A 20,372-nucleotide genomic window follows, 5' to 3' on the forward strand; every position below is an offset into this window, starting at 1 on the left:
ACTGTGGATGGCGGCCAACGCCATCCACAGGCTTGCCCTTGGGCAGACCAGACGGATGACCAGACGGATGCCCGTCTGGTCTGCCCGCTGGCCCGTCTCCTTGACATTCGCCTCTGGCGCATTGGATTTCGGTGCTCTACTGCGGAAGTGTAACTCAGCTTTCAACCCTGATCGTGCCATACCTTGAAGTGCCACAAGGGATGTCGAATACCTCTCTGGAGAAAGGATTCTCGTTAGTTGAGGCGGAAGCCACCTTTGACCAGCAAATGCCAAAGGCAGAATACCTTCTAGATGGATCCACACTGGTTCATCCATGCAACGATAACTAGCGGCTCAGCACTGACGTCACTATGAGGATCATGAGGGCAATACAAGCGGCGACCAGATGGCTATAGATCCAGGACCTGGCCTGTGAGAGTCTGCTGAGTCCTATTGCCACTCCCTCAACGACCGGCAACGTACTAAAGACTGGCAGGAGACGCTTCCTGAGGCTCAGATGAACACGCAAAACCTTGAAAAGACGTCACACCATTTGCTCACTACCTTGGAGACTGCCTTTCTCCGTCAACATACAGACTTCCGCACAGAATGAAGCTCGAGATCAGATGCTCGGATCAGTCAAAGAAGTACTGCAAGACGGCGCGGCTGCTGATGATGACCAGACCATCATTGCTGCCGGCGGGACACAGCCTGAGGCATCGAGTTAGGATGAGGGCCTTCTGTACACTTACTCATCTTCGGTTGGCGGCCATGCTAATTCCCAGACCAGGATATTAACGGTTCTCGTGGCGGATCATCGTTATGGTTTCGTTCATGCACGAATTTGGGTTGGTAATGCATGGATCCAGATTCATCCTTTGATCTTACCCCCGCTACAGACTTCACAATGGATCCGCTGCCAATCATTGGCTCACCAGAAGATATGCAACTCGCAATCAGAAGCAGGTCTTAATGAAAAGCGGGTTAAAGCTTCTGATTGACGTCGAAATCAACGGATTTCGTTGTTTGGCCACAGATATAATGTGTACAGGCAAAGCTGTGGCAGTGGCAACTGGTCAATGTGAATTCATTCGGCTCGATCCGTGCCAGTTCTGCTTTGCAATGGGCTATATAGACGATCTTCTTAATAGCACTCAGGCAAGAAGTGGAAATACATCCTACCCGTACGCCAGCCCATCACCAACCTGCCTTGCGCTGATACCCTTCGTCAGCTACCAGCAACGACCCAAGACGCCATTTCAAGGATTTCGAGCTGATGTATCATGGGAAAGCGCAGAAGGTGTCAACGATGATGCGAGATCCTATGAAGAAAGCATTCCGGATGAATGGAGAGAGGCAGGGCAAGGCACTTCGACGTATTGGGAAAGTGCTGGTGAGTAATCCTCCAGACCGTTCTTGTGGTACTGATTGAGACGCGAAGGTTATGGAAACACGCAAGAGACCCGACATGAAGTGAATTCACAAGACAGCGCCGTAGTTGTCGATGCAATACTGGGGATGGACCTGAGTACAATGAGGGCACTCGGCAGCACCCTCAGCTCGATCTACGATACTCTGAAGTCTGGCGACCCTGGGATACTCTCTCGCCGATTGGTGGCTGGGGTGGACAAGCTGCAGTCTGCTCTCTCCGGTTCCGGTTTGATTCTAGCCCCGGAGAATACTTACGATAGGGGTATGCGGGCGCTGTCTGATAATTCAAAGTACCAGAATAGGCTGCTTGATATGGACCGTCGTCTGAGTGTTGCGGAAAGTCAAGTTGCCGCGAACCGTAACCTGGCGGGCTACTGGGAGGATACCCACTCAAAGTCGGTGAAGAGCAGATTTGGTGTTCGGACCTAGATAGAGCATCAGACATCTTTGCCCAGCCAAACTTAGCATGCATCAGTTTGAGCTCGTTCCTTTGGCGGTATATGTCATCAGGAGACAATTGGATCGATATCACTCGTATTGATCGATCAGAAGTCGACTTTGTCAAGCGCCACAGGGGTCAAGCTTCTGATTGGCTCTTCAGCGGACTGGTTGGGGATTTAGCTCCAGGACATATAGAGCGCTGCCGGTGGACAGGTAGTGGCAATTCTCAGACCTGACTTTCCCCTCATAAAGACCACTCAGCCTCAACACACGCGCGACAGTATGTTGTTGCGCGTAGTGAGGCCCGAGCCTACATCCACGGCGAAGCCTACAACCAAGAGTGAGGGGAAGCGGTTTCGTCAAGAACCAATCCTCGGCGACTATGAGTGGGTCAATGTCAGCGATGCGGGAACAATCCGTCCCGAGGGAGATTTCAAGGGGTCATCACACGGCCGTGGCACAAAGCACTACATTCGGTCGGATCCTTCTGATTGCAGTGAGAACCCACTTGGTGATATGCCCGGTTCTCGACGATACAGACTTGACTCCTCGTCAGATTCAGGTGAGTTCCCCGTTCGCCTTTGGGAGTTTCATCAGCTCACTGGGATAGATGAGCAAGACCGACGACCTTCCCGCTCAGACGCATCATGTCCAGGCACTAGGGCAATATCTGATAGCCTGCGCTCGCTGAATTTGGAGAACACTCAGCGAGTCGTCAAAAGCGGGATGAGTGTTCTTCGCCTGGTCAACTATGGAGGTTCTCACAGCAAGCTCGATGATGCTGTTGGGCAGTTCCAGGCATCATTAAACACAGCTGGTCTGGTCTTGGCTGAAAAAGCTGAATGGGATGAGATGGAGGGGACCAGGAGTGCCGACCGGTCTCGCAAGGATGCTCTGACCAAGAGCCAAAAGGCTCTCAAGGTTGCGCAGTTGGAGATCGATAGGCTCACATCTATGACCGAGCATTATCGAAACCATGCCGACCGGCTGTGGAGTGAAACCTGTGGCGTAAGCTATCCACCTCGCACTACGGCTTCTTCTGCTTGAATCCCCTAGCTTATTCCTCCTGAATTGGCGGTCCTTGCTTGTGGGTATTAGTCATTGTCTCTGCCTGATCAGTAGACTTATGCGAGCCATACAAACTTTCAGCATCGTCCCGTTTGCATTCAGGTTTGATGTTTGGTATCGATTTCTTTACTGTTTCTCCTCAGCAGCCATAGCTGCTCTTGGAACATTGCTCTTCTGAGCGATAAGAAATGTCAGTGGTTACCCTCATTTCTACGCTGCTGAGCCTCGAGTCACTCACTTCGGCTCTGTTCAAGCTATCTTTGATATCCTGAGCACTCACTCCAGCCTCATCCTCAGCCTTATCTTTGACCTCCTTAGCCTTTGACTTAGCGGCATCGGCAACTTCGGAGGCTTTGTCCTTGACGTTCTCCTTAGCCTCGGCGGCCTTGTCCTTGACGTTCTCCTTGGCTTCAGCAGCCTTGTCCTTGACGTGCTCAGTAGCCTCATCAGCCTTGTCCTTGGCCTCGGATGCCTTGTCCTCTACAGCCTCCTTCGCTTCGGATGCCTTGTCTTTGACATTCTCCTTGGCCTTAAAGGCTCGAGACCACAGAGACTCCTTCGCTTCCGACGCCTTGGCTTTCACAGCTTCGGTAGCCTCTGAAGCTTTGGATTTGGCGTCTTCAGTGAGCTCGGATGCCTTGGATTTGACGTCCTTGGCTAGGCCGGAAGCCTTTTCTTTCTGCAAAGGAGAGTGAGCTAGCGCCAAAGATCAGCTAGTTAGAGGCGTACCGCATCTTCCGTGGCGTCTTCGGCCTTGTCCTTGAGACCCTTGGCAGCGGCAGCGACACCCTCTGCACTGCTGCTGTCCTCCTCGCTAGATTCCTCTACTTCTTCATGCTCCTCATGTCCATGAGAATCGTGTCCGTGTCCATGTCCATGGTGAGCCCTGTTTTGGTAGTGTTGGAAGATCCATGCAGTCTGAGAGTATGTCGTCAGCAGGAATTGAAGCTCTTTGAGCTCCCGCGAACACCCACTATGGCTCCCCATCCTAGCAAAGCACCGACCTGCCACATTCGGTCGTTCCCTTTCGGTTGACCATGAGAGCTTGAGGAGTTGGGCCTGCGAGCCAAGGGCTGAAGAGTGACGGAGGGACGAGGAGCGACTCTGAGAGATCTCGCGAGCCGAGAAGCGGAACGAAGCGACATGGTTGGGGGAAAGAAGAGAGAGAGCGGTACGGCACAGAGAAGCAGCCCCTATGAAATGTGTATCTATCAAGTGCAGTTGGGGTCAGGTCGAATCCGTAATGACGAGTGAGCCATTTCAGAAATCACCAGTAGAAGGGAAATTACACGTCATTGAGAGCTCTCAAATGGCACATGATGCATATCCCTGCATGTTTATGTTGCATGTAATGTCTGATGTTATGTTGCTGCCGTAGCTATGCAGTCTCGAGCCTTGTATTCCATCTCACCAGTGGGACACGTCATTAGCCTGAGCTATAGCCTCGTCGAATCCTGCTAGTCCCTCGTCTCTAGGACCAGTATCAACTCCGATGGCAGGCAAAGTGGCACTGCCTAACGCTCCGTCGAAAAGACGCTCGTTGAATACGACATGGCCAGATGGTGTCTGTTGTCCGTCTCTCGCCCAATCTGGGAACATGACATCTCGATGCTTCTCGAACTCGATTTGACCATGATGAGCTTGTCTGTCGAGAGGCGGTAGTTGATACTCTGCCGGGAGACCGTGGCTGAGATCTCTCGGTAAAGGTCCAGGTTCTCCTTGAGGCGGGTGCTGACCTGGCTGAAGGGCATACTCGTGATGTGATCCAGGCTGAAGAGGAGGCGGGGCATAGTAGTCGGTATTGGCGATCGGCTGCTGTCCCGGCAGTCCAGGATGAGGCACAGGGTATTCTTGTAGGTGTCCCATAGTTTCAGCGTTCCAGTAGTCGGTTCCCTGAGTCCAATTCCCTTCATAGATCGCTCCGACGTTATCGATCGGAGGCAATCTATACATTTCGCCAGCGTCCATCTGGGCAGGATAGATCGACTGGTCGTATATTGGCTGCATGTCGTATCCGATAGGAAGGTACTGTTCGGCCATAGCGTATTGGAGATGATGTTGAGCTCCGGGGTGATTCATGCGTCCATTCGCTTGAGCAGCAGCATTGTACATGCTCATACTCAGGATATTCGATCCGAGAAGGTTCTGCCGCATCGCCTTGGCTCGAGCTTGAGCTCGTTGAGCTCGAATCGCACCCTTGGACAATTGACCGGCGTCCTTCCTGCGTCTAACGGAACATGTCAGACCCAATGGCTCGCCACAGGGCGACTCACCGGCGACTGGTTCGGGCAGGCTGGTCAGACTCGGTCTCACTCATATCACTTCTCGTGGCCATTTGATCCTTGATATCCTTCTCGAGATCGTTCCCGACCTTTCCCTTGATCAAAGCTTCGGCCACGGCCTCGACCTTGTCATCCTCAGCTGGATCCTTCCGAACACGTCTTCGGATGATATCGGTTCGCCTGAACACGGGCTGGTACCGATAGCCAGGATATCTGAAGCAGGATCAGAATCTATCACGACAACCCCGTGGACCAGGGGCTCTCACTTCCTCTGATGCTCTTCTTTCTCGATCCGCGCCTGCTCTTGAAACTTTTGGCGGACTTCTTGGGGTGCCTCTCTCCACATCTTGGCCGCCTGTGCAATCATCGGTGGCACTCCTGGCAAGAGAAGACTCGCACTCACAACAACGGAGATATTCTGATGCTTAACTTCGACCGATGGTGGAATCAGGTTCGAATCAGTGATATGCTTTCGAAACAGGATGAACGCATTTCTCGCTCGTTTGATGTGGCCCTCGGGTTGCTAATTCGGATCGCGGTTTAGCATGCAATCATGTTCAACAGGGGAAGCTCCTCACCTTTCTCGCGTGGCTCTTTTTGGGCATCGACCGTGGCGGTGGAACGCCAGGATCGCTATCACCGAGACCGCCAGCCGGAATCGCATTATCAATCATGCCATAATCATACTCGCTTTCACTGCCCAAAGAAGTCGAGTTGCCCTTTGTGGCATCGACGTAGCTGTCAAAGTCATCACTTGATCCCCGTCGACTCATGTCGTAGCCATGATAGAGTCCTTCGTGTCCCAGACCGATGGGAGTGGCAGGAGACGCACTGGATGAAGCAGGTAGAGCAGTGTCCATGGCCAATCGAAGAGCGGGATGGACCGGACGTGACGTGTCGACCGTAACGTCGAGGCTCGAAGTAGGCACATCGATGCCAAAACTTCCCGACAAAGCTTGCTTTGGGATAGCATCGAATGTGGTAGCTTGTCGCTCGTCAGACACGACATCGATGAGTTCAGGGTCGATTTGAGCCTCTTCGATGGCTGCTGAATCTTCATTGTTCGCGTTTGCGTCTGGAGGCGACTGCTGAGATTCATGCCGGATTATAGGCGACTTTGAGGCTTCTTTGACTAATGGTGGCGAGTGGTCTTGGCTGTCTCGTACTGGTCGCAGATCGTCAGTCCTGTCGGCCCTCATCTTTTGGACTGACCTTGAACTGGTCCATCTAGGATACCGTCAAAGACAGTCTCTATACCGTCACCTTCGTAGTACATCTCGTGACTTGACAAAAGAGCAGGGCAAGAAGTCGGTTGAGTATGCTGATGAGCGTGCAATAGGTCAAAAGGAGAGTCAAGATCAAGCAGTCAAAAGAGACGAGAGAATCAATGGAAAGGTCAGAGCAGGAGAATGGGTCTTTTGCGCGCTTGTCTATCCTCTTAGAATGTATCAACAGAGGAAGACGATTGGTAAGGTAAGGCGTCTTCGTCAAAGGTGAGTAGAGTGAAGAGAGGGAGAGTCTCTCGTGTCGTTGGAGGGTGTTGCTCTTTTCAACCATTTCCACCGTACTGGAGACAAGGAGAATCCTTGAAGATCGTTCTGAAAGGAGGGCTCTTTGATGTGCTCTGCAGCTCGAGGAGACCGCCTGCCTCCTCAAGGAGAGCGAGGAGACGAGGGAGACGCGAGAGTGAGAACACGGAGGGTGGGGTGAAAGGATGCTTGTTTCATACTGTATGGAGGGGGGAGGGCGAGTCCAAGGATCCTTTGTACTGAAAGTCTTGGCCCAGAGAGATTGTATGTTTTCGGCACAATGTTCAGAACGGCCGTATCGAGACTGTCAGTTGATCGTCGACAGTCGTCTTTGATCGTTTGAAAGAGGGTCAGGGGTGCTCCCAGAGCCGAAATGATAGCATAATCGAGCTTGAGGGGAGGAGCGAATCGAGTGATATTAGAATAGAACCAATGTCAGGACTTCATGCTTGTCTCGGAAGAGTCCAAAGCCATGTTGATTACTTGAGATGCGCGCCGATCAGTCTAGATCAATCGCAGATCATCTGAAAAGTGCACGGGGTTCTTCGACTGTATCGATCAAGGCTTCCCGAATGCTGGATGGCCGCGGAGATCGCGAGACCTGTTACACTCATCAGACCGACGCCTGCAGTTTCAGCCGCCTGGTATATTCTTCGTAGATCACTCACTACATCATGCCCTTAGCGGCCAGACTGTCAACTTTTCTCTATCCCAGACATTGTTCTCCCAATATGCGTCCTTGCGTATCCTGTCCCAAACTTGATCTATCGTTTCCAAGTTATAGATCATGAAGCTGCCAGTGAGATTCGGCTGACCCTCTGGAACAGTGCGAGAAGCAGCCTCAGAGCCTGGGATGGCAAGGAAAGCTGATCCATCGGCTGGGCATTCCTCAATCAGCATAGCATGCTATGGGTATTGGGATTCTTCGGCTCACTCTGCCTGCCTGCTTCCTTATCTCTATCAGAGTCTTCGAGATGTCGAGCTCTGACTGACAGCCTAAGTTCAAGCGCATCAGGATAGTCCGGGCAGTAGCAAAGGAAGCGAGGCATATTGGCTCGTATATCGGTCAAAATGACAGGCAGTGGACGAACAGGACAGATATGGATATTCAGATGATCATTCCTACCGGGCCGGCTTCGGTGACGGGCCGATTCTCGAAATTGGGCCGTTGTTCGAGCACATTGTCATCCAAAACTGCCTGAGACAGTGAAAGAAAACCATCTGGCCCGGCTCACAAGCGTACACGCTCTCAATCTCATGAAGGAAATGCATGATGTACATGACCTCTCAACATCACTGAGGATGCATCGTCTCCCAAATCCAACTCCTGATAAAGGGCCCGCACCAGTTCCTCACAACAATCTAGAACTTGTTGAAGGCCTTGGCGGCGGCCTTGTTCTTGGCCACACGGAGGACGTTGAATCGGACAGTCTTTGACAAGGGTCGGCATTGGCCTGAGGCATGAGGTCAGTGAAAGGCTGTTACGCTGGGAGTGGATAGTGTTGAAAGCGCTGGACGAAAGCAGGCGTGCGGAGCAACGCGCGGAGCTAATGGAGTTGTAGACGATTCAAACCACACTCACCGACAGTGACGGTGTCACCCTGTTCGACACGGAAAGCAGGAGAGCAGTGAGCAGCGAGGTTCTTGTGCCTCTTTTCGTAACGGCGGTATTTGGGGATGCTGGAAGGAAAGTCAATAACACGGAACAGAGTTATCCCCGCCGCACCACTACCGACTCACAAGTGGAGGTATTCTCGTCGGATGACAATAGTGTTGGTCATTTTGGTGGAGTGAACGACACCGGTCAAGATACGTCCTCGGATAGAAACGTCTCCGGTGAAGGGGCACTTTTTGTCGATGTAGGTTCCGTTAATGGCCTCGGCAGGGGTCTTGAATCCTAATCCGACGTCCTTCCACCATCTCTTTGTCCTGACATTGACTTTTCGTCCACCTGAGGGAGAGGGAGATGCCGAGCCAAAACCCAGTAGGGGAATTGCGAATAAGAGAGAAACCAAGCAAAACGAACATCACAATGAAGAGGAAGCAGGCCACCCGATTGTAGAGTGGGGAGACAAGCGGGCGGTGAAGATGCGACAGCAAGAAAGAGACGATGAGTCCAATGCAGGTGATAGCGCAGATGCGAGGAATTGGAGGAACGAGGTCACAGAAACAGCACACGATCAGCAAAAGAACCTTCAAGTCATGCTCGTTGGGACCGGCGTGCGCCCTCACTCACCTCTGGACTTGGTGTTCTGGAACAAGTGTTGCTTCTGGAAAGCCTTCTCAGTCTGCTCCGCCATGTTGAATGAGATGTCCAAGGGATGAGAAGCAAGAGTAAGATATTCAAAGCGCTTTCGACACTTTCTCTGCTCCCTCGAAATTGGGCTAGAAGGGGGTTGGCGAGAGCCACACCCTACAGTGATGCGTACGAAATTTGAAAGATAGAATCGCCGCGAAACGCCGAAGTGTGGCACAGAGCTCTTAGGTTTTTGGCAGAAGAGCGTTTGCTTCCGTTTGGATTTTGACTTTCGGATCCGAATGCTTGCTTTTCGATCGGCCGGGAGAAAAGTCAATAGAATAGCGTCATGATCAGTCGTGTATCGTTCGAGCTGTACCCGTGAAACTCATGTCGAAGCGTTTGAGCAAGAGACAGCAGAGAGAACAGGAGGAGTTGGAGCTTCTCAAAGCCCAGGAGAGGAGTGTCATCGCGGAGCAAGGCGGCGAGGAGGCTGCTGAGCAGGCTGAGAGTGGAGGAGAGGAGGTGGAGGTGGAAGAGCGGATTGGCGGTGAGGAACCTGTCAACCTGTTCGCTGCGGTGAGTAATGTCCTGCCACCGCTTGATGTCGAGCTCATCGGATCAGCTTGGCGATGAGGAAGTAGCTGGCGAAGAGGACAGCGAGGAAGATGAGCAGAAGGCCAACGTGGAAGAGGTAAAGCGTGTAAGTGGTTACATGGTAGAAAAGGTCCGGCAGAAATCCTGAAATCGTCGCAGAGTACCAAGAAGAAGAACAAGAAGAAAAAGAAGAAGAAGACTGCTGAGCATTCATCAGACGTCGAGAGTCCGCCTCAAGCAGAGAGCAGCATGCCTGCGGGAAAGAAGAAGAAGCAGATGACTTATGCAGAGGATCAGCAAATGGATGAAGTGGATCGAGCGTTGGCAGAACTGGGTATCAGGTGAGTCTAATCGATCTCACTCGAGGAAGGGCTGAGCTGATCGGATATCACAGTCATGCGGGCAACTCAGAATCGACGGCGGCTTCCGGCGCTGGTCCCAGCGATATTAGAAAGAGCATGGCCTTCAGAAATCTTCTCTCGGTCGACCCTAAGAATCTGGATGCAGATGCGGAACTGCGGAGATTCTTCGGGTCAAAAGTGGTCAGTACGATGCAGAGATTGCGATCGTGTGCTCCAATTGATCAGCCTCTAGATCGCATCGGGCAATACATCATCCAAGAATCATCGAGCTGGACCATCCTCGAAATTGAGGTATACCATATCCAAGCCGAAACCAGGTTACCCGCCTGCCACATCCCTCTCTGGACTTGTTATGCGTGAGATGAGGGATACAGAGGTGGAGGACATGTACAAGGGCAAAGGTGTGGAATCGGAGGATAAGAGCGAAAAATGGTTCACATTTGAGCATTCTGGAGCATGGAGAGAGATTGTCAGGCAGTTCTTGGGCGCGGTCACTTCGCACGGTGAGTGAGCATCTGTATACCGCTACCAGAAACTCATGGTTCACGCAGATCCGAACACTCTCATGGCGCTTTTACAAGTCTACCCTTGGCATGTTGACACACTCTTACAAATGAGCGAAGTGTACCGCTTGCAATCAGGTGCGTTTGTGTGACCTCGTCTAAATGCTAAACTGACATGCCCGTGCAGACATTGGCGCCGCCTCCGACTTTGCTGAAAGAGCGCTGTACGCATTTGATAGATGTCTTTTTCCGTCTTTCAATCCGTCTACTGGATCATGCCGGTTAGACTTTGACCGTGTGGAGAACAGGCCATTGTTCTTGGGATTGCATCGAATCATATCATACCTTGGTCGCAGAGGCTGCTGGATAACAGCTTTCAACTTTGCCAAGCTACTTTTCTCCTTAGATCCCATCGTGCGTCCTCCCAGATCGTCCTCGCGGCTGACCAGTCCACAGGGCGACCCGCACGGTGCATCATTCTGGCTCGACTTTTTAGCCGTTAAATCCGGCAATGGGGAGTGGCTCATCCAGATGCTTGAACAGGCCTCGGTGTCAACAGCAGCTGCAGCGTTCCATGGGTATCCTGGAATGGCCTATGCTCAAGCTTTGGCCTTACGCGCCGATGAGACGGCCAAGAAGCATGGGGTGGGTAATATGATTAGAGGGTGAAGGGGACGCTGATGGGAACTTTCAGGACCACTCTGAGAGTGATGCTGCACTCCAAGATGCCATCAAGACATTCCCTCAGGTCGTGATTCCACTTGCAGACAAAATTGGAGCTACTGTGCCTGACTCATCGAGATCCCACCCGTTGCTGCAGATCCAAGCGAGCTATACGTAAGTAGAGGAGAGGTGGAAATGGACTGACTGTTGCCAGTCCCGAAATCACCAACGTTGTTCACCTCCTGTCCCACATCTATGTCTCTCGCTCTGAAGCTCTGTGGAAAGAACCTTCCGTCCTGTCCTGGTTCCAAACCCAAGTTTCGAGTGCGCTACCTCAACTCGATACGAAAGAATCTGTAGAGGCTCGTGATCGCGCATTGGCCCATTTGAGCGTCCCAAGGGATCCAAATGACCGAATTCTCAATGTCCCAATGCACATCTGTCGACACGTTTTATGCTCCGAATCGACATCGTGGTTGGGTTTCCTCCCTCCTCAAATCAAGAATGCTCCGGTGCATGCTTATGATCCACTACCTCCTTCAACCGCCAGTACACTGTACGATCCAGCCTATTTCAACGGTCTGAGGCCAAGTCGACAGGAGAGGGAAAACCAGTCAGAAATGACGAGATTGATGGAACAGGTGACGAATCTCACGGGGAGAGGTATGGAGATACCGCAAGATATACTTGAGCGATTGGCCAGACGATTTGCACCGCCTGGTGTGGATGCTCAAGCATTGCAAGGCGTGAGTTTGAGCGAGACCGTGACACGATTGCGGATGATGACATTCGCACTCTAGGCTTTCAGACGAGCAGCGGCTGAGATGGGCAGAGGGCAGGAGGGTGGAGGAACTGAGGAAGGTGAAATGCCAGGTGCTTTTCCAGGCGCTTAGAGTCTAGAATATGGAATGATGACTGAATCACTGCGGATTTCACTCTCTCGATCATGACATACAATATTCATCTGCACCCACTTACAACTTATGATTCTTGGTTCCTCGGACACGGGTAAAGCGCTCTAACAACCCTAATAAGAAACATAACGGAGCCGTAATTAATACCGCGAGAACCTCGTTCCAAGCGAGCACCTTGCTCCTGATCGCTTTAGCCTTTTCTAGGGGGATGGGACGGATCATCACTCCGGCCGCGATGAGCTCAAGGGGTAGAGTGAGGATGTTGAATGGCAGTATGGGACGAGGTGACAGATAGTGGTTGACACTGCGAGCCCAGTGAGTTCGCGCGGATAGTGCGATGTATGGTGAGTAATTCCGATCCAGGTCGTCATGGACCACTTCGGATGATGTCGAAGCAACACCACGTGAGCTCGAAGGCGTTTTGAGTGAAATGGTTGTTGGAGGGTACGACTGAGCGATAGCCAGTGGAATAGAAAAAGCCAGTAGGAGACTGAGCGAGATGAAGATGGCTTGTCGAGCTTCATAAGGCGCGACAGGAGGTTCTCCGCCCATGGCACCATGACCGACAGCCGAGACCAGTTGACTGAGCGTTGTACCCATATCCGAGCTGAAGTTTCCAAATATCACCCATAGGTCTGAGTCTCCATTCATCGACGAGGCCAAGATGATGAAGAGGAAGAGAGCCAAAGGACCGAGCAGAGTCAACGACCTGATAGCTCGTCCAAGGGAAGTCGCGAGAATGGCGGACAATGGTAATGTCTCTGGAAAGAGATATACGAGAGACGGTAAAGAACGAGGAACGATTAAGGCTATCGTCAGGGTTGGAATGGAGAGACATAGAAAAGAATAGGCGCTAGGCGGCGAAAAGAGGTTATGCAGGCAAAGGAACGTCGGGATAGTGAGGAGGATTCGGCTCGTGCTTCGACTTTGCAAGGACTGAACGGTGGAAGGAGAGATTGATCAGCAAGGTGCAAAGATAGCGTTGGGTATTCTTGAAACTCACTGCAATGACAAAAGCTGTCGCCCAGAGTATGTAGATTATCTCCATTGCCTGAGGTTGTGGATTGATGTAAGTGTAGGGGACGATGAAAGTACCGGGTGCAGTTGACAAGGCGAGGGTGAGGCAGTACAGGACGCCAAAAGAGATGAATCCGAGCTTATGTTGACGACTAAAGAGAATGATATGAGCTGAAAATGATATCCATGAGGGGGATTTGTCTCATTCACCTCGGCGTGATGCAAGATTCGAGCTTGGAATACGCTTTGCGCAGACCCGACTGCCCTACTTGCTTCGGTACACCTCGTTCGAGCTCATCTCGTCCGTGACTTTCGTCGAGACGGATACGACCTAGTTCAGAGCGAGTTGACTGTATTGGACACGTCCACGCTACGTTGATGAGTATCTTGACGAGCGGATGTGAAAGCGGAGATTGCGTCAGACCTCTTCCGTATGGAGGCAATAGGAGATCCAGGGCTGTTGTTTTTGGCGTCAACTGGGAGTTCCATCTCACATTGATGCTGACTCACCCGTTACGCTGCTACCTTTCTCGTCGACGTGGAACCGGCTCCATAGAAGGTCGTCCAGTCGGATCGAAGCTCCCTGCTCGACAGATGCGTCGTCCTCTTGGTTATCTACTACAGCCCCCGCAGATCCGTTGGTGGGCGATGATAGCTGACTTCCGCTCAAGACTCTGTGCTCTATTTGATCCAGGATGGACCAGATCTCGCTGTTCAATCTCTCGCTGGTCCTCGTGGTTTGAAGCTCTGAAACGATGACGTTTCGTACTGCATTCTCTTGTCCTTCTTTAAGAAGTCTGACATGCGTTTCGAGCTCATGAAGCGCGTACAGATGCACAGCTAGATCCTTGACAAGGTCGTTTGATCCATCAGCGTGCCCATCTTCTGCTTGTGGAACTTGATTGGAAGATGATGAGGTTTTGTGCGGTCCAACTGATCGGTCTAGAATATCCTTGGCCATCGATGACAATGTGCTGTCTGTCATCTGCCGTACGGTCGGCTCGGTTAGCGTCGTCATGTCCTGACGTCGGGGAGATGCGAGGGAGAAAGACGAGTATTGTCCCCGGAGACCAGCGTGACAGCAATAATAACGGGTTTCATCGCGCCCCGAATCATGAAGATCTGAGTGCCACGTGTTCCAACACGTGGCAGTGTGGCACGCTCAATTACAGCAGGTATGCTGCTTGAGGCTTTGACCGTGAGGCTACCGACTCAATGTCCATCTGTCTCTGCTTTCGCCATCCATTTGGCTCGTATCATCATCAACAGATAGATCCAGGTATATCCTCTTATGGGAGCATTTCCTCTCTGCTCCGCAAATCCAAAGCGTGACATGGACTACTCATGTCCGCGAATGCGATCACACTCCTTATCAACCGATGACGCTCAGAAGCACCAATGATATCCTTCGCATGCTACTGGCTGAGGCGTGTGACGCTTCATTCCCGCTTGAGATCCGCACTGGACATTTCAGTCGCGAGTCCCGCAGAGAGGCCCCCCTTGGCCCGCCTCGCCCCCATTCCACCTTGGAGTGAAGCACATGTATACCAAAGGAAAAAAAGAGCGCTCTGGAACAGGAGCGGCCTAGGTGAACCAGGTACAATCCTCCTCCACTCGTGCCGGATCGCGGCCAATTTGCAGTGCCACGGCGGTTTTTCATTTTGCCTCCGAGGACCCCCAAGCCCAAGCAAGCATCACCAAATCTCGCCCGACGGACCGGTTCATTCCATCGATTCCTTTCGGTGGGTTGGCATCTCGTGACAAAATGAACTGAGTCAGATCACTGTGTCCTACTGGCATTGCTTTCAACGCTTTCTGTGACTGTACCAGCGGATTGTATGACAAATGAAGGTGGAGTTCAGTTCCTTTGACCTATGGTATATCCTCCCCATCTTGATGGGATAAAAGCGGTATCGTCGTGATAAAAGTGCTTTTCACCGCCCCTAGATGGGGTTTTTGTGACGGTCCATGCTAACGGTCCCACGTCCACAATAGGCATTCTACAACCTATAGAGAGAGAGAGAGAGCCACGATCTGTGAAAACGATATCGTCGGACCCACCCCCTTCGTCTAATTCCGCCTCACGGTAATTCCGCTTAGCCGCCCAGAGATAATAATATCACGACATAGATCGCCGAATCCAGCCGACGCTTCGTATACGCCGCTTTTTATTTTCCAACTCAAACGTCGCGACCCGATCCACCGGCCCTTCTCCCTTCTCCCCTCGCCCCTCGCCCCTCGCCCCCGCAAGCATTGTCCGAACTGCAAAAGCATCCGATTCCATGAGGAAGCTCACGCGGAGGCAATCGCTACCGACGCTCCTGCCGAACCGCTCAGCTCGAATCGTAAAAGGCTGATGATACGGGCTGTACACCTGCCAATCATCTGGTCTCGAAAGCTCGTTACCTGCTGCTTCGTTCACTCGGCAGGAAGGGGAGGAGGTAAGGTCATAGCTGAAGAAAAACAAGCTTGAGTTGCGATTTTTACAAGCGCCGGCGCAATTCAACTTTCTGTCTACCTCTCCTCTTACCATTTTCTCTTATACATATCAAGCCTCGGTGCTCCGGGACTGAAGTGGAGTGAACTGGGGTGAACTGGAGACACTATATCAGACTCATCGGTCGACCCCTATCGACGCCCCTCGGACCCGTCCATTTCACGATATCTCCAAAGCATGAACCTAGCGGATCCGTCCACCACGCGGCTATCGCCTAAATCTGGCCCCAGTAAAGGCCCTACTCATACGAGTCCAGAGACAACGACCGGCCAAGCCACACGATCTGATAACACTATCACTGGGCCATGGACATCCCCATCCGATCGAGCGGCTCTGTTCGAAGCATTTGAGCATTATAGATTCTCGGATGATCCAAATTTCAGGGTCAGCTGTCTATCGTGTTCGTCACGATGTTGCTGACATGCATATCCATTTCAGGCTGGACTACCGACTGTCATTGGAGCTATACGGGGTACGAAGCGGAGCGCAGCTCAGATCGACGAGATAATGGGTCGCGCTCAATGGTTCTACTTTACTAGGTGAGCCAGAGCTTTGAGCTTTTGAACCCTAGTCTAGTGATGGCAATTGGCCCCTGACACTTTGTTGGCCCTTGTTCAGACTGTATCAGATATCCATACCTTGGGAATCTTACGCCTCATGGTCCAATGGGAATTCATCACGGTCATCCACTTCTCACCCATCCTCTTCGACATCGTCCTCACCTCGGGGTTCATCACTTTCAAGATCACCCACCCCGCTTCATCCGGCGCCGAAGCCAAGAGATCCAATGGCAGTATTAAATCATCTCGCCGAAGCCAAGAGAATGATGGAAGATACTTCGGGGTCCAGTTCTTCCGTCCAGTCGAGCTCCCCAGGCGACCAAGGAATGAGCTTCAGCATGTTGTGCACGTTGATATCAGAGGGCAGGGCGGGGGAAGTACCGGTCAAGATGATACCTGATCAGCTGAATGTGAGTTTTGCGTAACAACAACATTTTGAGGAGGTCGACTGGATTACTTATATGCTCACCTCAGACATCGCCTCCCTCTGACTCTATCCTACCCACACGGCTCAAACCATGGGAGCAACCCCAACCATTCTTCACCCATCGATCCGTCTCTCAGACTTCCCCTTCATCCTATAACGCATCGCCCCCGCCAACTGTCTACTACGGCCTTCCCCAAGCTCCTCCATTTCCCTCTGGTCGCAATTCCTCCACCACCCATTCACCTGCCAATTCCGTTCGACATTCTCCTCCTATCTTTGCATTCGACAGTATGGGAGTCTATAGACAACGTTCCAATGCTTCCTCTTCATCACTTCATTCCCCTGTCCTTCCCCTCCCTCCCTCTCGACAGGATCCATCTCCTCCAGGCACCTCTTCCTCATTCACCAACCCATCCCTTGCACCTTCTCCTCCCGCCATGGATTTACCTACGTCGTCGAGTCCTTTCGATCTCGCAACGGTGGGGTTACACAGTGGTTCATCGACAGATCCCGAGCTTGACCTACATGACCTCATCGTGGATGACGATGATGATCACGCCGCTTTGCTCGTGTAGATGGACAAAGCAGCAATGATCGCCCTTCGATCGATCCAGAAGGGACCCTGTTCAGCCAACTCTCCCCGTACGATTTTACGACAGCTACGACAGAGACGCTGTTCGAAACGTCGCAGAGTCAATTGAACGATCTATCGGCGAGTGCGATGGGGTCTTCATTTGTGACCTCGCCGTAATGTCGAGCGATGAGAAAGTTCGGAGAAGGTCAACATCACAAACGCGATATCGCGGAATGTCAACAATTTAGTGTGTCTGTTTGTACAAACTACGTAGAGTCAAAAGGGCCTCTGCATGAAGCATGCCCGTCCCTCTGTCGAACAACGATCGACACATTGTGCATAATATCAGTGATGAGTCTCCCATCTGGTGTTATCGTGATTTCTGAGCGCATGATTCACGATCATGGCAGCGCAATAGAGGTGCGCCATGTTTACCAGGTGGTTGAGACGTCGTGTAGCAAAGCAGGCAGCTCCCGCAGAATCTTACCTCTGAGCTCAAAGACGTTCCAGGTGTGAACGATCTCGTGTGCAACGAGAGAGCCGTGATGAACGACACACGTCCAGCTTCGTTTGCCTTGACCTGAGTCGAACTACACTCGTGATTGCAATGATTTACATGCGCAGAAAGGAAAGGAAGGGAAAAAAAGGTTTTGGCTACCTATCCACAGGTCCTGCCCAAGTCGAGGCGAGAAGTCGCATACGAGCATGAGCCCGGTACGGACCTCTCAAGCCTCTCTCCAACGTCACTCTCTCGCCGTGGCATCACATCCCGCCCGCTCTCTCGCGACAGCAGATTCTCCTTGCACAAATTACACCATCTGGTGAATGAGCTTGCTCATGTGCTTTTCCCTGTTTCCAGTGTCTCCTCCCTCGACGTAAGTGATGAATTTCCTAGGTCTCCATCCGCCAGTAGGGTTGGAGAGCTTGAAAGCCCAGAGGAAAGAAGTGGCCTGTTTGAAGTTGGGTCCACAGGTGGCGATCTCGTGAACGAGGTCCTCCATGCCTTGAGTCAAAAGAGTCAGTAAAGCTCAAACAATGACAAAGAGGCGCCGCGCCCGCCGTCCAACTCACAGAGAATGTTGTATTTTCCGAGCTGCTTCTCGATGATGGCGTTGTCGGTAATTGGAATTCTCTGTCCGTGAACCTTGGCGTATCCACGCTTGTAGATCAACTCTCGGATAGCCTTGAGGTTGGGCTCTCCGTAAGTGACGTAAGGTTCGACGAGTTGAAGCATGTTCTTGGTGGCCTTTGTCACTCGAATGAAGACACCATTGTTGATCTGAAGAAGACGGAGAAGCTGAAGGATCTTGCGGGGCTTGGGGGCGAGCTTGGAGACACTAGAAAGTCGCATTAGCGAATAGAGAGCACCAAAGTATCTCTCGACCCACCCCTTGAGCCTGACAACGAAGTAGACTTTTGATTGAGCCTCAACGTAAAAGTCTCCAGTGGACCGAGCGGCTCGCTTGAGTCGGACCTCCTCTTTCTCCTGAGCAATGTACTCTTTCACGTATTCATCGGCACGCTTGAAGATGACCTTGCGCTTGGCCTTTTGGTTCTGAGGTTGAGCGTCAGCTCGAATGTCCTCCCAGAGGCGAGACTTTTGACCAGACGAGTCGAAGAAATGACAAGGTGTGTCGAAGGTAATTAAACGCCTCAGCCCCGAAAGATGGTATAATTTCGACAGCATCGTCTCGCAAGACTAGCCAAAAAGAAGCCGACAAAATGTCGGTGATTATGCATCACAGCGTGCGAAGGGGGATGAAGATGGCATGGTGGGATGGTGGGAAGAAGGACACGGGTCTGATATGAATCGTTCTCCGTGCGTTTATGAAGCTGGTCGGACCAGACGAGAAGGAGATTTTTCTCTTGCCTCTCTCGCTTGCTTGTTGGAAAAAGAAAACCCATCCACTCACCTTTCGAGCCTCCTGAGCAGCGGCAAGTTTAGCCTCTCGGCTAGCCTCGGTGGTTCTCCTCTTCTTGAGGAGAGTTTCGGGGACGGCGACGTGGTCGGCCGATGGGACACTGAGGAATGAAATGGTTAGTCTGGGTCGCACGAACGCAAGTGGATCCATCCCATCCAGGTCTCGCATGCGAGCGACACCTTTGCCCGTGCAGCACTCCGCATCGGCTGGGGGTCACAGAACATCCACCTTCCACAGAAGCCTTCCTCCACTCACCTCGTAGAAGGAGCCATGGTTGCTCGTCGTCGATGTCGTTTCAAGAGGTGGATGAGTAGAACAAACCAGCGAAAGCTTTGCTACGAGAAAGGATTTTTCGTTTTTGCTGGCCAAGTTCTCCAAAAGGCTTTGGTAGGATTTCTCGGCGTTTTAAAACCTCACAAGGAAACGCCGAAATTGGTTCCGTTCACCGTCAACAGGATGGTTCTTCACCCATAAAGTGCCACAAACGATATAACCACAGCCAAAATTGGCGAAATTATCAGCATACAACGCCCAAAGTTGGGAACCAACCATTTTGTCCAACTCGGAGCGCATCTTCTGTCTCTCTTTCAACTAAAAACCGTATCATCTTCATAGTGCTTCCTGCTTCGGCTTAAATCGTGGTTGCACTTTCTCAAGATGGTGAATTGTCCTCTCCCTATTTGTGGACTCACTGTGCTGACTTTCTTCAACTCAGTCCAACGAACTCGCTGCTACCTACGCCGCCCTCATTCTCGCCGACGAGGGAATTGAGATCACCGTGAGTATCGAGTCAAAGACTCGCAATGGGGATAGATCAGATCTATCCGGGGGAAGGCATTCATATACTGAATTCCGTCGTATGCAGGGCGAAAAGATCACCACTTTGACCTCTGCCGCCAAGGTTGACGTTGAGCCTATCTGGGCTACTCTCCTCGCCAAGGCTCTCGACGGAAAGGACGTCAAGGACATGCTTTCCAACGTCGGAGGTGGTGGAGCTCCTGCTGCTGGAGTCGCCGCTGCCGGTGGTGCCGCCGGTGGTGCCGCTGCTGGAGGTGCTGCTGCCGAGGAGGAGAAGAAGGAGGAGAAGGCTGAGGAGAAGGAGGAGTCTGACGACGACATGGTGAGTCATTCCCACCGGCACCCTTTTTGGACCGACAGCGTCGGACGCATGCATCTTGCGGTCAATCTTGAACATCTGTTCGCTGACTCGCATTGCAGGGATTCGGTCTCTTCGACTAAGTCGCACGTTCAGTCATATTCTTTCGACTTTTCGACCATTTCCACACTTTTCGCGCTCAATCTATCTCTGGTAGATACTGCATGTTACAAGTCAAATGCATGGCGTATGGTGATCAGTGTATTGAGCCAGG

At 51.9% G+C, this 20,372-nt stretch overlaps 11 protein-coding genes across 11 annotated transcripts; 5 read left to right on the forward strand and 6 right to left on the reverse strand.

Moving 5' to 3' along the window:
• Positions 1 to 558: 558 nt before the first annotated feature.
• Positions 559 to 1,986, forward strand: BD324DRAFT_34683 (hypothetical protein). The gene is made up of 4 exons (XM_022012542.1): positions 559 to 827; positions 879 to 1,163; positions 1,212 to 1,372; positions 1,421 to 1,986. Exons 1-4 carry the CDS (start codon positions 802 to 804, stop codon positions 1,837 to 1,839), a joined length of 891 nt encoding a protein of 296 aa, XP_021874716.1. The 5' UTR covers positions 559 to 801; the 3' UTR covers positions 1,840 to 1,986.
• BD324DRAFT_34684 (hypothetical protein) lies at positions 1,987 to 2,958 on the forward strand. The gene has a single exon (XM_022012543.1). The coding sequence runs from the start codon at positions 2,134 to 2,136 to the stop codon at positions 2,896 to 2,898; it is 765 nt and encodes a 254-aa protein (XP_021874717.1). The 5' UTR covers positions 1,987 to 2,133; the 3' UTR covers positions 2,899 to 2,958.
• An 87-nt stretch (positions 2,959 to 3,045) lies between these two features.
• On the reverse strand, positions 3,046 to 4,064 carry BD324DRAFT_647936 (hypothetical protein; the record flags this gene model as incomplete). The annotated part of the gene is made up of 4 exons (XM_022017744.1): positions 3,046 to 3,093; positions 3,158 to 3,598; positions 3,649 to 3,837; positions 3,894 to 4,064. The coding sequence occupies 4 exons, from the start codon at positions 4,062 to 4,064 to the stop codon at positions 3,046 to 3,048; spliced, it is 849 nt and encodes a 282-aa protein (XP_021874718.1).
• Positions 4,065 to 4,229: 165 nt separating this feature from the next.
• BD324DRAFT_612990 (hypothetical protein) lies at positions 4,230 to 6,514 on the reverse strand. Its single transcript, XM_022014459.1, has 6 exons — positions 6,414 to 6,514; positions 5,780 to 6,366; positions 5,605 to 5,724; positions 5,468 to 5,556; positions 5,193 to 5,414; positions 4,230 to 5,146 (listed from the first exon to the last, which is right to left on the reverse strand). The coding sequence occupies exons 1-6, from the start codon at positions 6,475 to 6,477 to the stop codon at positions 4,327 to 4,329; spliced, it is 1,902 nt and encodes a 633-aa protein (XP_021874719.1). The 5' UTR covers positions 6,478 to 6,514; the 3' UTR covers positions 4,230 to 4,326.
• Positions 6,515 to 7,402: 888 nt separating this feature from the next.
• BD324DRAFT_647938 (hypothetical protein) lies at positions 7,403 to 7,779 on the reverse strand (the record flags this gene model as incomplete). Its single annotated transcript, XM_022017745.1, has 2 exons — positions 7,403 to 7,608; positions 7,665 to 7,779. 2 exons carry the CDS (start codon positions 7,777 to 7,779, stop codon positions 7,403 to 7,405), a joined length of 321 nt encoding a protein of 106 aa, XP_021874720.1.
• Positions 7,780 to 8,092: 313 nt separating this feature from the next.
• BD324DRAFT_640720 (putative ribosomal protein S11) lies at positions 8,093 to 9,030 on the reverse strand (the record flags this gene model as incomplete). The annotated part of the gene is made up of 4 exons (XM_022017367.1): positions 8,093 to 8,184; positions 8,313 to 8,410; positions 8,471 to 8,681; positions 8,967 to 9,030. 4 exons carry the CDS (start codon positions 9,028 to 9,030, stop codon positions 8,093 to 8,095), a joined length of 465 nt encoding a protein of 154 aa, XP_021874721.1.
• Positions 9,031 to 9,265: 235 nt separating this feature from the next.
• On the forward strand, positions 9,266 to 12,043 carry BD324DRAFT_613000 (transcriptional repressor TCF25-domain-containing protein). The gene is made up of 11 exons (XM_022014460.1): positions 9,266 to 9,545; positions 9,592 to 9,669; positions 9,723 to 9,904; positions 9,958 to 10,105; positions 10,158 to 10,428; positions 10,477 to 10,566; positions 10,616 to 10,842; positions 10,885 to 11,073; positions 11,123 to 11,265; positions 11,306 to 11,837; positions 11,892 to 12,043. Exons 1-11 carry the CDS (start codon positions 9,357 to 9,359, stop codon positions 11,982 to 11,984), a joined length of 2,142 nt encoding a protein of 713 aa, XP_021874722.1. The 5' UTR covers positions 9,266 to 9,356; the 3' UTR covers positions 11,985 to 12,043.
• Positions 12,044 to 14,313, reverse strand: BD324DRAFT_613003 (hypothetical protein). Its single transcript, XM_022014461.1, has 4 exons — positions 13,533 to 14,313; positions 13,233 to 13,479; positions 13,009 to 13,174; positions 12,044 to 12,941 (listed from the first exon to the last, which is right to left on the reverse strand). The coding sequence occupies exons 1-4, from the start codon at positions 14,038 to 14,040 to the stop codon at positions 12,066 to 12,068; spliced, it is 1,797 nt and encodes a 598-aa protein (XP_021874723.1). The 5' UTR covers positions 14,041 to 14,313; the 3' UTR covers positions 12,044 to 12,065.
• Positions 14,314 to 15,240: 927 nt separating this feature from the next.
• Positions 15,241 to 17,174, forward strand: BD324DRAFT_35251 (hypothetical protein). Its single transcript, XM_022012559.1, has 4 exons — positions 15,241 to 15,903; positions 15,958 to 16,058; positions 16,138 to 16,489; positions 16,554 to 17,174. Exons 1-4 carry the CDS (start codon positions 15,697 to 15,699, stop codon positions 17,079 to 17,081), a joined length of 1,188 nt encoding a protein of 395 aa, XP_021874724.1. The 5' UTR covers positions 15,241 to 15,696; the 3' UTR covers positions 17,082 to 17,174.
• Positions 17,175 to 17,679: 505 nt separating this feature from the next.
• Positions 17,680 to 19,552, reverse strand: BD324DRAFT_613009 (putative 60s ribosomal protein l7). Its single transcript, XM_022014462.1, has 5 exons — positions 19,258 to 19,552; positions 18,994 to 19,102; positions 18,469 to 18,635; positions 18,152 to 18,417; positions 17,680 to 18,083 (listed from the first exon to the last, which is right to left on the reverse strand). The coding sequence occupies exons 1-5, from the start codon at positions 19,272 to 19,274 to the stop codon at positions 17,890 to 17,892; spliced, it is 753 nt and encodes a 250-aa protein (XP_021874725.1). The 5' UTR covers positions 19,275 to 19,552; the 3' UTR covers positions 17,680 to 17,889.
• On the forward strand, positions 19,539 to 20,361 carry BD324DRAFT_613011 (60s acidic ribosomal protein-domain-containing protein). Its single transcript, XM_022014463.1, has 4 exons — positions 19,539 to 19,662; positions 19,718 to 19,780; positions 19,868 to 20,122; positions 20,221 to 20,361. The coding sequence occupies exons 1-4, from the start codon at positions 19,660 to 19,662 to the stop codon at positions 20,239 to 20,241; spliced, it is 342 nt and encodes a 113-aa protein (XP_021874726.1). The 5' UTR covers positions 19,539 to 19,659; the 3' UTR covers positions 20,242 to 20,361.
• Positions 20,362 to 20,372: the final 11 nt, after the last annotated feature.

Source organism: Kockovaella imperatae (assembly GCF_002102565.1).
Source record: "Kockovaella imperatae strain NRRL Y-17943 chromosome Unknown BD324scaffold_1, whole genome shotgun sequence".
In the NCBI taxonomy this organism is placed as follows: domain Eukaryota; kingdom Fungi; phylum Basidiomycota; class Tremellomycetes; order Tremellales; family Cuniculitremaceae; genus Kockovaella; species Kockovaella imperatae.